Here is a 21,168-nt window from a genome sequence, read left to right as displayed (position 1 = left end):
ACTTACAGGTAAAGAAATTGTAGTGCAGCATCAGAGGAAAACAAGGGTAAGTAATGATGTCACTACAATGAAAGGCAATGTCCCATCCCGGTAGGTGTCCGTGGAACACAACACATGGGTACCGTTATCTTGTGAGGCACATCCCCGCACTGTGATCCTCTCGTTCTCTTCCGGGTTCTCACGCCCAACACTGACGTCTAGTGTCTGACGTCAATAGCGTCACCACTGGTCGCTTGCCAGGAAAATTCTTTACCTGTAAGTAAGGATAGGGGCTTGTGGCCTAATACATATTTTTGAACATTTGTAAGAGGTCTGTGTTTGACTTCTTTTTGTTTTTTTGCATGTGTTTGGAGGTTCCCTGGCAGAACCTTGAAGAGCTGAGGAACCCAGCTCTTTGAAGACCAAACACATTGATCCTCTTCATCACAAATTATCGGGACTATTGGTTGAGCATTGGTAATCTGTTTGTTACTGTACCTCAATATAACCTCCCTAGGGAGCCTGGCAGGGAGGGTTACACACACACACACACACACACACACACACACACACACACACACACACTAGCCACAGTTTGGATATGCGATTATTTCATTGACAACACTGTGAGTAGAAAGTTCGGAAGAGCCAATATTTCATCTTACACACATACTTGTAAAATGTTATTGCACTATTTTTGTGTTTTTTTTTTCTATTTTATATTTTGGTGCCCTCTCAAGCTCACCTAGGCCCTGGAGAGAAAATATACACAAGAAGGAACTTTGGAGATGGCTCCTTGCTTGAGGCTTTGGGCAAAAGAGTTTGTTTGCACCTTCTTACATACAGTATGTACTGTATACAGGCAGTCCTCAGTTATCCAACGGAATCCGTTCTGGAAGTAGCGTTGGATAGTGAAACCGTTGTAAAGTGAGTCCCATGTTAATCAGTGGCAGTGAGAGTTGGATAACGCATTCAGGCGTTGGATAACACATTCCGGTGTGAAAAACGGCCCATAGGGTTGCATTGTAAAGCGTTGGATATGCCATTAGTTGTAAAGTGAAAAGTTGGATAATGAGGACTACCTGTATATGCACACATTTATTGAATAGCTATTCACACTAGTGGGAATTCCCACGACCTAATATTTTGCACTATCTTTATGCATGAATAAGTAAGACGTTTGATACATTTATCTTTAACTATTTCACATGGAATCTGTGGCATCGACAACCTTTATGCATTTCTGGGAATACAGTGTTACCTGAACATGCCTAATGATACAATCTATATTAAAAACGGTACACGCCAAGGTTGTCCCTTCTCTTCGCATAGCAATTGAACCACTAGCTGCCTGGGTCAGACTTAAAGACTTATGGGGGATTCAGGTCCAGCAGAGGTCATATAAATTCTCTCTGTTCAAAGATTTGAAAACCCCTCACCTGTCTGCCAAATCTGTGATGAAACATTCCAAAACAAATCAAAATCTCTGAATATTAATATTCCACATGAACAAGTCAAAGTTCTCTACCTCCATTTTAACTTTACATGGAAAGCCCACTCAAGTGTCTAGGGACTCTTCTCACTATCTCGTCAGATACAATTTAATTAGCCAACTATCCATCTAAGCTACGGACATTGAGAGGTGACCTGGGGGAATGGTCTCGGGACCATATTTCTTAGATAGAAGTAAATGCGATACAAAGGAATTTGTTGCTGAGAATCCCGTATCTCTGACATAGTCTTCCAGTCCCAATAAAAATGAAGGATGTGCCGGTTCTTCAACAACATATTCCAAATTTCATTTGGAAAAAGAAAAAATGAGAATGAAACGTTCCCTCTTATACCAAACCACGCGCAACGGTTATCTGACTCTCCCACATTTGCTCTTCTAATCCAGGGCGGCTCATCAGGGCTCATTAATGTGCTGACATTCCAGAAACAATATAAAAAAAGGAGTCGAGATTGGATCCTTTGTGTTACCAACATCCAGCATCGATATGTTGTTATGGCTCCCAGGCCAACTCGGACCCAAAATGTTAATCCCCTTCTCTGCTATATGTCGCTCCCTAAATATATGGGACTCACCTAAATGCAAATACAAACTGACTAGCCCAAGTTCTTTGATGTTACCTTTCTTTTGCAACCCGGACTTCCTGCTGGGTCTGGAGCAATGGAGGGATAACTAGAGTTCATAACTTGTGACAGCATAAGGGAGTTAAACCCTTTGACTCACTCTCCAAAGATTTACAACTACACCATTTTTTGAGTTTTCTGCCCTCGAGAGTTAGGGCCCCATTTTCAAAATGTACCATGTATGAAGATCTACTGTATCCTTCAGTAATAGCGAATATAAAAGCTTGATTTCCTTAATGTATAAACTATTAGCGATGGAAGTCTCCCCGGACAAGTCCAAGTTCATGCTGAATTGGGAATCAGATCAGGAGGCCTGGAAAGATATATTTGAGGGAGTTCCTAAGAGCTCATCTGTGTCTTAAGCAAGGAAAATGCTACATCAGATGTATCTCACCACTCTAAAAAGTCCGACCATCTGTAAGAATATGTCTCCTTTATGCACAAGAGGCTGTAACCAACAGGGTACTTATTTTACATATACTGTAGGGTGGCACTACCCAGAAGTCTCCAGACAGTGGGATGCGATGCATGATATAACACAGCGTATTCTCAGTGCTAGCTTTCCCTTAAACACATGGTCATCTCTGCTATGCAAACCTGCGGAGAATATGAGTAGAAATGAAGACAAACTGGTACTGAAGTTCATATTAATGCAGCGACAAGATGTGCAATAGTGATTGTCTGGAAGCAAGCCCAGGGGCATCTCTTCAAAAAATGATGTGGGTGATTTTGATGGAAAAACTCCCAGGTTTACACTATGAAATCTTCTTTAAATTCCAGACAATATGGGAGCCTTGGAGAGTGTTTATTGGTGCTGCATCTTTCCCCAGCGTCTTACTCCAAATCTGATGTGTTCAACGTTACAACTGACCCATGTACGTCACCTCCTGTAGCACATACATATTCCGACTCTGTCTGATTAATAATATAAGCTAACAAAATATTAAGGGTAGAACTCAGTAAAGAAACATTCTGCACTTCACCATATAGTTCCAAAAAAATTATATTTAAAATTTTGGGGTGCCCTGTTTTGGGATATTGTACTCTCTGTTATTTCAGTGATTTGATTATCTAAATTTGAGTGCACTGCTACTTCACATGAGTTAATAATATAAGGTAAACATGTATGTCAGTTATTTAGGATATAAGATTATCCATGTGACCTGGTACTTTTAATTATGTTTCCCCCTGTCTCCCCAGTTTTGTTCTGTACCCTTCATTGATGCTTAGCTTGGTGTTCTGAAGCCTATATGTTCATGCAGTATTTTCTATAATGGTACAAAGTACTACCATATTAGTGCAGTATATTTTGCTTTTACATGCTGTGCAGCAGGGAATTAGTTAAATTAGGTCTTGGCATAATTAGGATAATTGATAATGGAAACAGGTGAAGTTTGTTAATTAACTCCTTGCTCATTTGAGAACCTACTTACATATTCTTCACCTGGATTCACATCATGGTATAAAGGTCTGTCTGTAGGTGCACAGAGTATTGGGAGCTGTTGGCAAGATGTGTTTCCCTGCAGGATTCTGGGCTTTAGCAGCTGTGCTCTTGAGTTGTGGCTTACAGAGCTTTGTATGTGGAGCTCATGGATTTTGGGAAGACCCCTCACATCTGCGCTGTGGAGCCAGTAACATGCAGTTTTCCCTTCCTTCCTTGGATATAGATGCTGCTTTTGTTCTGACTGTACTAGGTGAGTAAACCTAACCCCACATCCATTAATGTCTCTAGTTCATTAATGCATTTTCTAGCCTGGCTTGCTTGGGAATTATCTCCAGCCCTGGTTGTAGTGAAGAAGTTTGATCCTACAGGTAATTCTTATTTTCTGGAACATTCACTTTAACCTGCTGAAGTAGTTTAATGTATGATGGGTAGGTGTAATTTGGTCACATTGTTGAGGCTCTGTAGTTCTATTCATGATTGGGAAGTGTCCCCAGCCGTATTGTAAATGCCTTTTGAATGCAAACTTTAAAACATTGTCATGGGCCTGTAGTATAGTAACTTCTGCTCATCTGGCCCTGAGGATTGCTGCCCTTGTATGAAGTATTGTTGATGTAACCCTTTTGTCTTTTCCCCTCCTATACTATAAATAAACCTGACTTTAAAGTGCACACCACTTTAATTCTATATAAAGCAGATATGATTTACCATTAAAACAAGGAAGTTAACACCATAACCAAGCTAACTGTTTTTTAATACAAATGCATTCTGTTGGGTGCTGCAGTTGGTGTAACATGTAGCACTGTTTTGTTTTGTTTTACGCTTTCCTTGGGACAGACTATTGCGCTTGTTAGCTGTGCTTATCGGGGGAATGCTGTAGGCGGGCTGGGTGTACTGTATAAAATTACAAAGGAAATGTGAACTTTTTTACTTTCCATAACACTATGGAAGATCACTACTCTGCTATACATGGGAGTATGTATGATGGGGGAGCTGGGTGTACTAGTTGTAGAATATCTTATGCTCCTGATAATTGCAACACTTGGGATGCTGTTTTGCTGAAATGTAGCATTTGAGTTTTTTTTTTTTAATTTTATTTAAACCAGGGTTTCCTCGGCACTCAACTGCAGTGCTCCTGTTCATATTTAATTACAATCATTTTGTGGGAAAAATGGCCACTGTGGTTGGCCTCACTCTGGTGGCCAGCAGAAAGCTATGAGATGGCATTATAGCTCACCCCCTTGAAGTTTAATTAATTGGCCACCCATAGGCACACACTTTGGTGCCAGCTTCTCCGTCATTCTGCCCTTCAGCATCCCTGCGTCAAATGATGCTATGGTGGAACGTAGTCATGGCAACATGATGATGCAGCGTCATATGATGATGAAGGAGAAAGTTAGAACTTTAGAGGCCCCACACTCTCCCCTGGCAATCAGTGGGGAAGAGTTGGGCCTCTGTATATTTGGGGGGTGAGAAATGTTCTGACCTAATGGTAAATCCGTCACTGCCTTTTAGATCAGTGGTGGGGAGCCCAAGATATTCGGGCTGCTTCAGAAAAAGCCGGTACATTAAAATTAGCTTGTAAACTAGACAACCTAATTTAGCTGACATATAAATTGGGGAGGGGAGTTACCATAGTAGATTTAGATTCTCATACTGATACTCATCTGTGCAATGCTTAATCAATGATCTCTCCTCCAGACAACCAGGGCAAGTCTCACTATCTCCACAATAACTCTGCTTGCGGGACCTGGGTTGGCCTGAAACCAGATGGATCTATGGTCATTGGTGCTGCTTATGATGGGTGCTATGTAAGGGAGAAGGTACAGAGAGGTCTTTAAGAATGCTATTGCTCATGTGTTTCAACCTGCTTTATTTTGAAGTGTTAAATTGATTCTGTATTCTATATTACAGCATGATTTCATGTAATCCTACAAGAGCATCAATTGGCTGTGTATTAAACAGTCTCCTACTGTAGTTTAGGACAGAAATGCATGTAACAATAGAGATTTAATAACGCGTAACAAGCCCATCAACATCACTATATCCTGCTGTACTGTTTAACTAATAAAAACTATGGCATAAATTGGGTATTTCCTAATTACAGGATGGAGCATATGTGATGACTATTACACTGGAAGAAGTCCTTAATGGAGAGGTTCAGCACCATAGGAAGGACCTGAAGTGCCCAATTCTACCAGGTAACAGGGTTGTGTTTTTTTTTTAATTTATTTATTTTTTATTTTATTTTTTTAATCGTTGTTCTCAAAACAGTCTTTAGTTAATATTAAATGGGTTTACTCCTAAACTGCTGTAAATATGGTTCATGAATGAATTCTCTTCCTTCTACTGGTAATCCCTTGTAAAAATTCTGCTTGATCCGTGCTTTTTTTTTTTTTTTTTTTATTTCGGTCCAGGTTCTGTCTCTCCTGCCCTTTCTGCTCTCTGACCATCTTTGGTACTTGCAGCCTGCTTTATAAGGCTGCATTTAACATAGGGCAGGCCTGCACAACTCCAGTCCTCAAGGGCCGCGAACAGGCCAGATTTTCAGGATATCCCTACTTCAGCACAGCTGGCTCAATCATACTGAGCCACTAATTGAGCCAGCTGTGCTGAAGTAGGGATATCCTGAAAACCTGGCCTGTACGGCCCCTCGAGGACTGGAGTTGTGCAGGCCTGCCATAGGGAGTCGCTGAGCAAAGTTCTGTTTGCAGCTCCTGTTGGTCTTTGCAGTTACACCTTTTTATCCTCTTGCTTGTTTTGAATTCCTGTTGCTGACCCATGACCCCGACCTCGCTGCCTTCCGCTTGCCGCCTCGAATGCGCACCTCTGCCGCCATACCTGACCCCTGCTTTAATACAGACTACGGATATTCTTACAGGACTCTGTCCCTGGGTTGTGGTATCTTTATTTGTATCTGTACCTCAGCCCTTCGGGTCTGCCTCCTGATTTGAGACGAGCACCGTCGCATAACTAAAGCAGTGGTGCTCCATCTCGGTCCTCAAAAGCTACCTACAGACTTTTTTTTTTTTTTTTTTTTTTTTTTAAAGGTTCACATGCATCACCTACCTCCTTCTGGTCACCTAAATCCACACACTTCCTCGGTGTCAGGGCTCCTCATCCCACCCTACAACATGCCCCTTGATCTTATTTCTGGTGCACTATGCCTTACCCCAACTGACCTTTTTAACCTCCTCCTGGCACTTTCCCATTTTTTTTTTTTTTTAATCATGCACTCCTCACACCCATTTTTAAAGAAACACTCTCTTGACCCAACTATCTTGTCTCTTCTCCCCTCTGCATCCAAGCGACTTTTATACAAACGCGCAACTCTCTGCAATCTGATTTTTCTGTCCTTCCCTCCACTGAGGCAGCCTTAACAAAAGTAGCCAATAACCTCCTCCAAAGGTAAGGGTCACTTCTCCTCCTTTCTAATTCTCCTAGATCGCTGTGCTTTTGCCACTGACCAGTCCCTTCTCCTGCATGCTCCACTCCATGATGCAGCCCTCCTGGTTCTCATCCTACTTATCCAACTGCTCTTTCTGTGTCATCTCCTCTTTACTGCCACATTCTGTCCCACTGTTACCCAATGCTTAATATGTCCAAAACAGAACTGATATACTTTCTCTCCCCCCCCCCCTTATTCCTGTGTCACCCCTACACCCAAACTCACGGTGACTGTTAATACCAGAATCTCAACATCCAAGGCCTACGGGTTCTTTGACTTTGCCCTCCTCCATTCCTCATGAAGTCCTGCTGTCTTCACCTCTGATCTATCGCTAAATTACCTTTCCTCGCTCATGGTGTAATTATAATTCACACTCACATCTTGCAATCTTCTCAAGCTGGAATTCTAATTTTCCTGATCACCCTGGCAGTGGGCACCATTGGGTTAATCCATTCTCACTCTAGGTAGGACAGGAAGTAGACTTTTGCAGGTAGGCCATATAAGGCCCCTCCCTCTACCTGCACATTAGTCTTTTTCCTGTCCTCACAGCTAGGAGTAGGATTTTTTATTTTGTAAGGGACTCATCTAGTGCAGATATCCAGGGTCTCAGCCTCTCTGCCCTGAAGCTTCGATCGACGCGCCCTGCTGGTGGCAAGACGGAGACCCCTTAGAGTCGGGGGAGCCCCTGGAACCCATTACATCCGTGGGGTGGGGAGCAGCTGCAGCCGCGGGCGGGGAAGCTTACGTGCAAAAAACCCGTTACCAACCGAAGGTAAACAGAGGGGGTGCATAGCAGCTGAGAGCCGTGGAGGCTCAGATTGACCGCGCTAGCATCTGGTACGCTGCGGTAAAAGTACCCCAGGAGCCCGCTACATGCGGAGGGGGGAGCAGCCATAGCTGCGAGCCGGAGAAAGGCTCAAATTGACCACGCTAGCGTCTGGAACGCTGCGGTAGAGGGAACAGTGCACGCGGCCGCACGGGAGCGCGTGAGGTTCCGGATGGCAGATGCGTGCACACACGCGGGCCGTGCACGAGCACTTGATGACATCATAGAAGCGACGAACACACTGTGTATGTGAGTGAAAGCTGCAGCATGGAACGCTCAGCAGGGAGAAGCCAAGTGCTGGAAATGGTTTTGAAATGGAAACACCCAAAACTTCAGTTCCCAAGACTAGGTGAGTCCTTAGTTTTTAGTTCTACATGGGAAAGAGAGATGGTCTATATACATTACGGTGTATGTTTAGTATTTATTTTTATAAATTAGTCGGTGGTTACCCTCCCAGAAGCAGGATCTTCAAAAGGGACGGGGGAATCCCTGCAACATAAATGAAAGGTTGCTAAGAAAACTAAATGGTGTTCAGCTTGTGAGAAACCAGCCCTAATAGGGAAGTAATTATGTGAAGATTGTCTTAAGGCACCTGCAGGTGATACCAATGAACAAATGAGCACTTTCCTTATTGATGAAGGAGGCTGTTAAACAGAGTGTTGATGCGGCAGTCCAGCAAGCTGTTAACCCTGCGCAGGAAAGATCTACATCCCAGACCAGTCTGGATAAGGGGAAAGGTTTTTCTTCATATGAGTCTGACATTGATTGTTTTCATGTGTCAGAGGGTGAAATGGATTCATCAGATCAAGATATTCAGTAAGAGGAATCTGAATTTGATGTAGAAAGGGTGGATCCACTCATCAAAGCCATGATACAGGCTTTGGAACTGGAAGACACTGAGTAGTTAACCCACAAAAAATATTTTTTTGGGGCGAGACAAAGTGTCCTGGCTGCTTCAAGAGTTTCTGTACTGGCCTGCTGTTTGACAAAGCTAAGCAGTCTGCTGCTGCTTTAAAAAAGTAGAGTCTTTCCTATCCATCAAGTAATTAAGGACCTCATTCAGGTGGAGTTGGCGCAACCAGACGCCAGAGTATTTACACCTAAAAGGTTTGGGAAGATGTATCCATTCCCACAAGAGGAGGTAACATTTTGGGATGTCAGCCCAAAGGTGGATACTGCTATTTCCAGAATAGTAGAAAAGACCACAATTCCAATAGAGGAACCTGCGTCATTGGAGGACGCTATGGATAGGAAGAGGGATACGTATTGAAGAAAGCATACGTTACCGCAGGAACATCCTCAAACCTGCCATAGCAACTACGTCAGCAGAAAGGGCTATGCGAGTGTGGATTGCCAACATTGAAGAAGCAATATACAAAGGTGTGGAAAGAAGTGCTATTCTTAAAGCACTGTCAGAAGTAAAATGAGCAGCCAAATCTATGGTGCTGGCGGTATCAGCAAGAAGGGCTTTATGGCTCAGACAGTGGATGGCTGACACAGCATCAAAGAACAACTTGTGTGGATTACCATTGAAGGTGAGTTCCTCTTCGGTAACAAACTGGATGCAATAATAACAAAAGCATCAGGAGGTAAGAGCATTTTTTACCTCAGGAAAACAGGGCACAAGATTCGGTTTCAAACAGGCTAATAGAAACCAATATAAGGAAGCAAAGGCATATAGACCTGGCAGGTCATCTCCAAGACAAACAACATGGAGGGGCGGCCAGAACCGGCTTTTTCGTGACAGTTGCCAGTAGGAGGGCGACTGAAGCAGTTTTCTGCAACACGGGCCCAAACAATACAGGACAATTGGGTATTACAGACCATTTGTCAGGGGTACAGTATAGAATTCAGAGAGATGCCAATAAGAAATATGGGCTTAATAACATGGATACAGTCCAAGGAAAAAAGAAGGCAGATGAATTCGGCTTTAAAGAAATGATTACAGGCAGAAGTAATAAAGAAGGTACCTCAGGAAGAGGAAGTGGAATTTATTCCAGAATTTTTCTAGTAAAGAAACCTACAGGGGAGTACAGAGCAATCCTAGACCTAAGAAATGTGAATTTATTCTTGAAAATAAGAAAATTCAAGATGGTGTCGTTGAACCTGATTATTCAAGAGGTACAACCAGGAGACTTGATGGTGGCGATAGACTTAAAAGATGCTTATCTAAATGTGCTTATAGCAAAGGGACACCAAAGATGCCTAAGGTTTACAGTAAATCTGTATCAGTACACAGCACTGCCATTTGGTCTGGCAACTTCCCCAAGGACGTTTACAAAGATTCTAGCCCCTCTAGTGGCAGAAATGAGAGAGGGGTAGAAATATACCCATACCTGGACGACATCCTGGTAAAATCAAGGAGTCTGGAGAAACTCCAGCAAGACCAGAAGATGGTAATAACCTTCCTGGAACACCACGGTTGGTTAAATAAACAGACAAGAGCCATCTCATGCCCACTCCGCTGTTAAGATTTCTGGGGGTAGAATTTGATACAGCAAAAGGAGAAGTGAGACTACCAGACGCAAAGAGGCAAGACATAGCCATGCAACAAAGAAGCTCCGGAAAGCTACAAGGACTTCAGCAGAAGAATGCATGAAGCTCCTAGGGAAATTCGCTTCAACATTAAGCGTCACAAAATGGGCAGCAATACATATGAGACCACTGCAAAACAATTTTCTGCAACAATGGAACGGGAATCACAAGGACACAAGACAAAAAATCTTGTTACACCCACACACAAAACAGGAATTAAAGTGGTGGGAAGATACCCGAAACCTGGAAAAAGGACAAACGCTACACCCAGTGCATTGGGTAAGAATTACAACAGATGCGAGCAACACAGGTTGGGGTGTCCAGATGGGAGAAACATTGGTGCAAGGAACCTGGACAAACCAGCAAAAGCATCTTCCATCAAATCTGCTGGAATTAAAAGCAGTACAAAGGGCCTTAGAAGCTTTCCAAGACCATATAAGAGGTGGCTGTATAAAAATAGAATCAGACAACAGGTCAGTTGTCAAGTATATAGCCGAACAAGGAGGAACCAGGAGCAGAAAGCTGATGAACCTCACAGCAGAAATCCTCTTTTGGGCAGAGTGCCACTTGTCGGAAATTACAGCCATACATATCCCAGGACTAGAAAATGTCACAGTAGACTTTCTAAGTCGGAACATCATACACCCAGGAGAATGGGCGTTATATCCACAGGTGTTTCAAGAACTGGTAGAGCGATGGGGTCAGCCAGACATATATCTCATGGCGACACACCAAAACCGCAAGGTAAGGAACTACTGTGCCAGACAGTTTCATCCAAGCGCACAAGGTACAGATGCTCTCAGTTTCAAATGGCACTTCAAGTTGGCATACCTGTTCCCTCCAATTCCCCTAATTCCGAAAACAATCAGGAAAATCAGGGAAGACCAAGCAGAGGTGATATTCGTAGCACCCTACTGGCCAAGAAGGCTTTGGTTCACACACTTGGTAAATATGGCAGTAGATACACCATGGCACATACCAGATCGCAAAGGGTTGATGCGACAGAAGCCAATATGTCATCCGAATGCCAAACAATGGGCTTTGACGGCATGGCGATTGAGCAGGAAACATTGAGACTGAAAGGTTGTTCAGACAAAACAATCCAAACCCTTTTACAAGCAAGGAAAAGTTCCACATCGAAAGTATACCATAGAATCTGGCTTTGCTTTCGCGATTGGTGTGAAAAAGAAAAACAGAATTCCTTTCACCTAGAATTGTATCAATTGTGGAGTTCCTGCAAAAAGGATTTGAGAGGTCTCAGTCTTAGTGCAGACACCTGTACTTTCAATGAGCTATCAGCCTTGTTGGAAAGAAATCTGGCAATGGAAAGATTGATCATCAGATTCTTTCAGGCAGTTAAAAGGTTAAGGCCTCAAATCAAGAACAGGGTACCTACATGGGACTTGTCCCTAGTATTGGATGTACTAACAGCAGCTCCGTTTGAACCTATACAGGAGATAGGCTTGAAATGGTTATCATGGGAAATGGCGTTTTTGATAGCAATCACCTCAGCAAGGAGAGTGGGAGAACTACAGGCTCTATCAGCCAAGGAACCATTCCTAGTCATACATCTAGACAAGGCAGTTCTCAGACCAGTACATCAATTCCTGCCAAAAGTTGTATCAGAGTTCCATATGAATCAAGAAATTGTGATTCCGACATTCTGTCCAGAACCAAAGAATAAGAAAGAAGAGACTACACAAATTAGACGTGGTAAGATGTCTAAAAATGTACCTGGAAAGGATGCGAGATATCAGAAAGTCAGATAGACTATTCATCAATTCCAGAGGGACCGAAGAAGGGTCAAGAAGCATCAAAGACAACAATTTCCCAGTGGATAGTGTCTTGTATTAAAAGGCTTATGAAAGCAAAGGACAAGATAAACCTTTGAACATTAAAGCTCATTCTACAAGGGCCATGTCTACTTCATGGGCATTTAAAGCCCAGGATACACCAGGACAGATATGCATAGCGGCAGTCTGGTCCTCATTCAATACATTCTTGAAATACTGCCGACTAGACGTACAATCATCAGCTGACGCAAGCTGTGGTCGTAGAGTGATAGAATCTGTAGTGAAATAAGTATAAGGTGTATTAATAAAGGTCAAACTGATAAGGCATTAACTGGTGGTGTTTATTCTGATGTATCCCTCCCTAAAATTTTTTCACTGCTTGGGTATGTCCCAATGGTGCCCACTGCCAGGGTGATCAGGAAAGGAGAAAATTTAAAACAACTTACCGTAATTTTCTTTTCCTGGAACCATGGCAGTGGGCACATAGGCATTAGACATACATAGGGAGGGTAACTATGTGCCCACTGCCATGGTTCCAGGAAAAGAAAATTACGGTAAGTTGTTTTAAATTTTCTTCTTTCCCTGTTCCAATCCATGCCAAATGCTGCTGCCAGACTCCTCTACCTCACTCACCACTGCACCACTAGGCAAATCTCCATAGTGCTTTCCCATATTCTCTAGAATCCAATTTAAAACCAGTGTCTTGACTTGCAAGCTTTCAACGATGCTCTCCCCTCGCCTTGCATCTTTGCCCGCATTCCTAAAGCCACCTATGATCTTCTCATGAGATCAACTGATGCGGCTTGATCATACTGCCTACTGAGGCATTGATTTTCAATTCCACAATGAGTAACTTCAACAATGCGCCTTATTCCCTCTAGATTACGAGCTCTCAACAAGCAGGGCACTCATTACCTTTTTGTGCCGGTTTGTCCTCATTTGGTATATAATGTACATAATAATGTAGCCCCCTTTGTACTGCTCTATCGAAGATGTTTGGGCTTAACAAATAACCGATAATGGGATATGCTGGCTTGGATACTAGTGGATGTCATTTTGATTGAACCACTTGTGCCGAAGCAGGGATATCCAACAACCTTGCCTGTTAGACCTTGATGGCTGAATGTTGGTACTGCTACCATAAAGCATAATCTAGATGCAGTTCCCTGAGGAACAAATTTGACTATGCATTGCATCTATCGGCACAATGCAATTGTTTCGTGCTGTAGGCCTACTCAAAAGCTAAGAGCCTGAGCTGGGCCATTTCTGCAGCAGTAAAATCGTGATGGCAGGGAGAGTTTACTCCTCTGCTTATTCAACCAGTGAGTAAGAGGACCTAAGCATGACATTTATTCAACTACTTTTTTTTCAGGATCCTTTTATAAATCTAAACCTGAATCCATTCTCGTACAGGACAAGTCTTCAATACTATTTTCAAAACTGCTCAGTAGTGTCATTTCCAATAGGGAAACAGCTGGCCACATTGATCATATTAAAGAACTGGGGTAACCTACAAAAGGAAATTCCTTATTTAACTTGGCTACTAATGCTTTTGAATATTTAGTCTTGCTTAGTGGTTTTGAGAGAAATTGCTACGTAAGGTTTTTGTATTGTTCATTCAAAAAGAATAAAGTGAGACGTGTGTAACTGATACTGCACGTCTATCAACTATGGTGTATGGACTGTTTGCCTTCTACTTTGTGATATAGGACATGGTTCTGATCTATTGATTCCTCAGACCTGTAATACTTTCTTATAGCCATGGATTCTCCCAGCCCTGATGTGTGTGCTGCCATCAAACGAGAAGACAGGTTGTCCTGTGCTAACCCTCGTGTAGCCAAAGATCTCTGTGAAGGACTTGGGTGTTGCTTCAGTCCCAGGGATTCTGCAATGCCCTGTTACTATGGAAATAAATGTAAGTCATTTGGGTTAGCTGGAGATACCAAATACTGCCATTTATGCTAGTTCAAATCTGATACCACAATGTACATGGCAGACAATTGAGTGATCACTAGCGGGACAATCCTTGTCAATTGTGCTGGCAGAGTAGATAATGGCCACATTCCAATAATTTAATCAAAATGAGTGATCCCTTTTAAAGGAGGGTCTCTTCTACGCATGTTCTGGTACCATGGGATGGGTAGGCATGGGTGACATGTGGGAAGCTCATTAAATTGGCCTTTGCCAAGAAGCTGTCACTTTACATTTAGGGTTCTGCCTAAATCAGGTATTTGCAAGCTTGTTCCAGCACATATTGGTAATTGGCAAACGGAATCTGTCACCATAAGTAGTACAAAAAAAGTGCTGTCCTCGAGTAGTTGCCATAAGGACTACATTGCTTGCTTCAGCCATTTTATTAAACAGAAATGCCTAGAATGAAACCGATGCCTACTACTGTCTCCTATCATGAAGGATGGAGTGAACAACCATTTTGTCTCCTGCAGTGACTGCACAGTGCACTGCTGATAACCATGTATTGGTTGCCATCTATAAAGACATGACCACGCCTTCATTGATCTTGGATTCTGTCAATCTGCTCACTGTGAATCCAGCCTCCTGCCCAGAACTAAGTGTCTCAAATAACAATGCCTTCATTGTGTTCCGGTTTCCATTGTCTTGTGGGAGCTCTTTCCAGGCGAGTATGGATGTGACAGTTTCTTCTAATAGGATGTTTGTGTGAATAATACACACACTGAGGAATTATGATTGCGTTTCTCTGTATCCTGTATTCATGGTGTATTGGTGCTGCTTACTACTACATCATACAGTAGATGTAATAAAACTAATTTCTTTTAGTGGCCTAAAGTACAGCCTAATTTGATGCACGATTACCATGTGCTGTATCTGCAATTGCTGGTGGCAGTAGCTGAAGGAGCAGAATTCCTGTATAATTGCTCACATATCTTTTGCTTTAAGATAATATAGCCAGGGGGACAGCAGTGCACTAACCCAACAATGTCCACCTCATGGAGTTTGATATTTGCTCTGTGACCTGACCTATGGATACTGCAGGTCATAAGGGGTATTCGTACAGCTGATTGTCTCCATGTTCAGTCTAAACTCCTCCTGTAGGTGGTTAAGTAGTGCAAGACTAGCTTTCTAAAAATGAATTGACGTGACCGCTCTTATCCAACAGATGGATGGTGATAAAATGGTATATGAGAACAGGTTTGAAGCCACAAAAGATGTAGTAACATGGCAGGGAACTTCCATCACCAGGGACAGCACAATGAGGTTAGTGAAGCATGAAAAAATGTCTTACACTTGTAAAGTCCTGGTATTGTAAAGTTAGCAATAGTTCTGTAGCATAACATTTTTAGTTCATGTAGCCAGAGTACAATATCTTGTTTTTTTTTTTTTTTAATACTTGACCTAGTCCAATGGCCACAATACATTTCCACTTTTTTTGATTTCCTGATCACTGCTTTGTAGATTGACCATCCGCTGCGGCTATGCTAGAAGTGGTATTGTCCCACTGCAAGTTGAGGTCTTCACCCTGCCACCACCACTTCCAGTATCCACCTATGGGCCTCTGCTCCTGGAGATGAGGATAGCTCGAGGTAATGACTTGCTTTGTACTTGGGAGGTTGGGATGCCAGGTGCCACAGAATTCTTTCTGTAGAATGTCTAATGGCAATCTTTGTTGTGGTAACCAATTGGTGGAGGTATCTGTCAAACTTAAACATTACTGGGGATGGGGGTAAAAAATACTGTAATGTCAACAGGACCAGATAAAATGTTTACACTTGTTTGGACACCTTTTTTTATTATTGAAGCAATTTGTATCTCTGAGAACAAATACCCTGCCTGTAATTAAAATGATGGGTACACTGTTTAGTGAATGGTACAGTAGACTAATTTTTATTGAGTTTCTTCTCTCAGACCAGCAGTATGCTTCATATTTCTCTGAGGGTGATTACCCTGTGGTGAAGCTGCTCAGAGAGCCAGTGTACTTGGAGGTCAGGATCCTGCAGAGGACAGATGCAAGCCTGGTTCTGATCTTGCATGAATGCTGGGCCACCTCTTCTGAAGCCACCCAACAGCCACAATGGCCCATCTTGGTGAACAGGTAAGGTACATGACAATATTTAGGTCCTGTTCAGGAAATCTGAGTGTAGGTGTAGAACTTCATGGTAATCTCCTAACTCCTATATGGCTATGGAAACATTGCCAGTGTACCTATACATCTCTGCCCACAGGGAGCTATATTGACTGCATCAGTTGCTACCTGCTTACACTTACTAGGTGTCCTATTTCTTCTTTCTGTTTCCAGGTGTCCCTTTACTGGAGACAATTACCTCACACAGCTGATCCCTGCTGGTGCTGCCTCTCTGAATGTGCCTTTCCCATCCCACTACCAACGCTTTTCCATCAACACCTTCACATTTGTGGATGAGCGCTCCCAGCTGTCTCTTGGTGGACTGGTAATGTCATTGTGTTCACTTCTGAATACAGTATTCCAAACTAATCCCTAGTGTTTATACAGCCTCCCACAACTTTTTATTGAACTGGCATCCACTGACTGGGTTACATTGGCTGTTCAGTCAGTCTTTACTTTCACAACTAAGGCACTGGCACACACTTCTGAATTCAGTATTCCAAACTAATCCCTAGTGTTTATACAGTTGTGTTTCTCTCTCCTCTCCCTGGGATTTATTGATTTCAATTGGTCTTGACTGTAACAATTGAGGCACTGGCACATGGGGCTACTTTTTTTTTCCCTCCTGGGGAAAAAAGCTTGTATCAATGTGATGCACCTTTTCAGTGCAGATACCTTGCCTCTGGTCTTCATTCTGTTTTGTGTAGCCCCTCTACAGTACTTTACCTCAGACTAACACTGCTGAGGCAGGGGCCTGATCCTTCCTATACAGGATACTGTAGATTATCTCATGGCCATAGATCAAATGGAAGCGTACTACTGTAATGTTTATGGTACAACAGTATTCATAAAGACCTCTGCAATAGATACTTGGGAACATAACACTTTCCACTAATCGCTGCACCTGTCTTCATGTGGCCACCCAATCCCTCTTGACAATTACTAGGGCCTTTAGGGGATAACTGTGTAGGCCTACAGAGTAATGCCCCTTCCCCATCACATGGTGCTGGGGTGACTGTAAGTCATGTCTTGCCCCTTTGTGCCTGGATGCAGTAACCTCCGACTTTGCTATAAATAGAAAAGGGGGAAGCTTCTGGAAATCAAATCCCTGGTGGAGACTCAGAAGAATCTAGCTTTAGTGTAAAGAATAGGATAAGGACCCCCCCCTATTTTATTGTTTTATGGTTGGGGTAAGTGTCCCAGTTGGTGGCCTTATTAATGGCTTCTTGCTATGCTCTGCATTTCTATAGCAGCAGTCTATGCCTAGAGGGGGCTCTGCAGAGCACAGCCCTGTGGGATAGTTGGACCAACCCCATCGTAGGGTCCATAGCTTTCCCTACTCCACATCACCACAAGGTGTCATGCAGTGCCCATGAGGGACACTGACCAACAACAGATTAGCACAAGGAAAGATGACTCTCTACTGAAGCTGTTGAGCCCTAGCAGGCTGAAATAGTTGCAGCTAGGGAAGACCAGGTTCAGACAGTGGAAGGTCCCAATGTTCAAACCAAGATGCATGTGAATGTTGATGTAACAGTAAAGCTGCTGTTTCACTGAATGTTCCTGGTTCCATCTTTGCTTACCACTGCCCAGCCTGCATGCATCCAGCACCCTGAACAAGGTAATGCCTCCTGGGTAGCCAATAGACACTGATGTAAACTTCCTAAGGGGGGGGGGGGGTACACATGTAACTCAGAGCTGCTATATCTGTACTTGGTATGCTTCCCTTTAAACAATTATGGTAACTGCACCAATGTTTTAATTTATAGGTCTACTTTCACTGCAGTGCCTCAGTGTGTGTCCCTTCTACCTCTGAATCCTGCAGAACAAATTGTGCCCGCAGAAAGAGTAGGTCTTTCAAGAATATTTTATTTTCTAGAACACTGCTAATAAATATATGAGAAATGTCTTCAACACCATAAGTTTCTGTGAACATGGCTACTGAGAACTGAAGTCGGCGAATAATTTTTAATGGTCAACCAGAAACTCCTTGGGTTAATTCCTTAGTTGCAAACTGGCTATATTGACCTCTACCAATTTTTGTCCACATGAGCCCTTGTCTAGTATGTTCGTTTTGACAGTTTTGACATTTTTTGTATCATTGCGTCTTATTCAGAGAGAGTGGCTGAGATGTGGGTTGTAGAAGAACATATGGAGAACATTGTGACATCTGATGGCCCAGTTGACTTCATTGCTGAGCAAGATGAACAGACCAGAACAATGAAAGGTAATATGGTCGTTTACATACAGAATTTGAACAGGTACCATTTTACACAAGATGAGCCCTGGCCCTCTTAAAACATGGTGGTTTGGTGACAACCAATGAAAGCATATTCCCTACGTAAATATATAGATTCCTTTATCCCAATTTTGGTAGTCTGTCTTAATTTTTTTTTAGATCGCTCTCCCTTCTAAAGTTCTGTTTGCTGGCATTTTTAGCACGAGCTAAACTATAATTTAGACTGAGCTTCAGTTAACATCTTGCTCAGTTTGCCTTGCCAAGCAAATGAAGAATGTTGGTTGCAACTAACATTGAATCTTAATTCCTACAGGTGATCTTGGCGCGTGTTCATCTCCTTTATTGGACTGGGCAAGAGGAGTTGCAGCTGCAGGAGGGGTTCTAGCTGTTATTCTTGTTGTGATGGCTCTATGGAACTGCCACAGAAATCAGAATCCCAAAATGTATACTGTAAAAGCTTAAATAAAATGTCATGAACATATGGTCTGGCTGTGTGACTTTACTAATGGCTGTAGCATATGCTGGCTTGTGAGACAAAATACAGAAGTATTATCTACCTCTCCTAACTGCAGTGAGTGAACCTCAACCAACTTTAGTGCAGATTTATACCACCTTTCCTCCCAGAACAACTTCTTAGATGCTTCATGGGAGTTTGCGCTCAACATTTTTCAGAGGCTGGGATTTTACTCCCAAAGACCACATCCTGCTCCCCAAAGCAACTTTTGGCTTTGCATCACGTGTGCCTTTCATGTATTGTTTACAATATGAGACTGGTCAGGAGTGTCTATATAATGATGACTTGGTTTTGTTGAGGGTAGGAAATAAAATCTTACTTTAATTCAGATCAACCTTTGATTGAGCCAGTTAATCCAGGCTTCAGACAAGCCCATTTATGGACACACAGGATCACATGGGATATAAGAAATGGAATACTTAACTAGAGAACATGCTATCCCACAATATTCATGGTCTCAACACTCCTGTTACAAGAAGCATGGCTATGACTAACTATAAAAGACTAGCAAGTGACTTTTTTTCCTTTTCTCTGTGACTTCAAGCTCAGTTTTCGTAGGTATTGATGGTCTTGACAGTTGTTGGGGGGTGTGAGTGACAATATTAATAGCCAAAGGGTACCCTTTCATCCCAGGAACATCCCAGGTTTTTAAAAAAAAAAAATTATGGTAGCACATCAAGACTTTAAAACAGAAAAACAATGTTCTTATATAGTTAAACAGTTCTTTCTTGGTATTTAAACACATATTCTAGACAAGGATTTAAGATATTTCATTAAAGCTAACAATATCTATTAGTTTTAGATATTGCTGGACTTGCAATCAGGAGATTGCAACCTTCAAAGTCTTTAAATTCTTTATCACTTGAAAGAGGGGGGAAACGAACAGAAGAGAGAAGGGGGGATAGAAAGGGTAATGGAGAAGGGAAGGAAGACAAGGGAATCGCCCCAGCGTTTATTCTGATATTAGGCTTTCTTTTTGGTTGAGAGATTTCTGGACTTTATTTTTCTAGTTCTTAGTCCATGCGTCCCAGACCGGAAAAGTACATTTAAAAAAAGCAACACAAGTATGAATACGTCTGCCAAACTCATCTCACGCAATTTCTCGAGCGTTGGTGGCAGAGAGTGCCCATCTCTTGAAATGAGCCAGTAGTAGGGTTTGAAAGAGCTGCAGGTTCCTGACCCCTGGTCCAGACCTTCCTCTGGTAGTTACCATTGGCAAAGAAACAATGACTAAAGCCTTGGCTTTAGGAGTTTGACCTGGAGGGGAAATAAACCTTGGTGAAATTACTAATTTGCCTCAGTCCCCCATCAGGTTTATAAAAGGATTGATTATATATATATTTGTGGACTCCCTTTAAGGTTTTTTTTTGTTTTGTTTTAGGGCTCAAATGCACCCTATCAAGGTGTATGACAATGCCCTGGTGTTAATGCTAATAACCTGTATATCCAAGGTGGGAGAATTTCCTGGTGACCACGAATCCCTGATGCTTTATTGGAAGTAAAGAAATTAATCTATCTTCTAAACAATAGTGATGGGGTATTCACCCTTTTACTCTGGGAATCCCACAATGCGGTAGGCTGGGTAAGACAAGTATAGCGGCACACAGGAAAATGATGCAAACTACAGGCCACACAATTCCAAACAAATCACGAGATTGGCGTAGGCGCAGAAGCATTGCCACTCGGAATCTGTTATGAATTTTTTTTATATTTGTTTGGGTCGGAATTGGACATAATACCATCTGATTCAGAAGAAAAGTCTATGGCCTGGACAAAAGAAATATTTTGGACAAGCCAAATAAGACTCACTGCTGGCAAAAGACAGAGAGGCTTTCTGACGTTGAACAGTTGTCTCCACCTTTTTCACAAGAGGAACTATCTGTACTAAAAACTATAAGGGACTCAGGCCCGGACAGATTTCAGCTTTAGATTAAAAAAATTCTCCCATGTTCTCGTCCCGCACCTGTGAAATGTGTTCAACAAGGTCTGAGTGGGCACACCTCGCAATTGATGTTGTAAAAAAGATAATACTACTGTAATTTGGAAAAGAGGGAAAGGCCCCCAGAAAAGCTACAGACGGCCCTCTTACAAAAGAAGCCGAATAAGACGTCCCCTGCCCCATCGATGCCCAACCAGACTGCCCCCTTCCCATCACCTTAGA

The 21,168-nt window shown here is 42.5% G+C and overlaps 1 protein-coding gene across 1 annotated transcript; it reads left to right on the top strand.

Annotated features, from left to right (window-relative positions):
- Positions 1-3,748: 3,748 nt before the first annotated feature.
- On the top strand, positions 3,749-18,955 carry LOC142494576 (zona pellucida sperm-binding protein 4-like). The gene is made up of 12 exons (XM_075599029.1): positions 3,749-3,806; positions 5,255-5,376; positions 5,661-5,754; positions 13,915-14,070; positions 14,600-14,790; positions 15,292-15,389; positions 15,588-15,715; positions 16,038-16,224; positions 16,429-16,579; positions 18,024-18,102; positions 18,371-18,481; positions 18,807-18,955. The coding sequence occupies exons 1-12, from the start codon at positions 3,749-3,751 to the stop codon at positions 18,953-18,955; spliced, it is 1,524 nt and encodes a 507-aa protein (XP_075455144.1).
- Positions 18,956-21,168: the final 2,213 nt, after the last annotated feature.

The sequence above is a fragment of the Ascaphus truei genome, chromosome 5 (genome assembly GCF_040206685.1).
Source record: "Ascaphus truei isolate aAscTru1 chromosome 5, aAscTru1.hap1, whole genome shotgun sequence".
Taxonomy (NCBI): Eukaryota; Metazoa; Chordata; class Amphibia; order Anura; family Ascaphidae; genus Ascaphus; species Ascaphus truei.
The sequence above is the reverse complement of the archived record's forward strand: the minus strand, read 5'-3'. Positions and strand labels throughout refer to the sequence as shown.

Excerpts from the sequence above, each read along its gene's own strand:
- LOC142494576 (XM_075599029.1), top strand. The coding sequence starts at position 3,749 with ATGCAGTTTTCCCTTCCTTCCTTGGATATAGATGCTGCTTTTGTTCTG. Across the intron at positions 3,807-5,254 it reads TTTTGTTCTGACTGTACTAG|ACAACCAGGGCAAGTCTCAC; the intron begins GTGAGTAAACCT and ends TCTCTCCTCCAG. Across the intron at positions 5,755-13,914 it reads GAAGTGCCCAATTCTACCAG|CCATGGATTCTCCCAGCCCT; the intron begins GTAACAGGGTTG and ends ACTTTCTTATAG.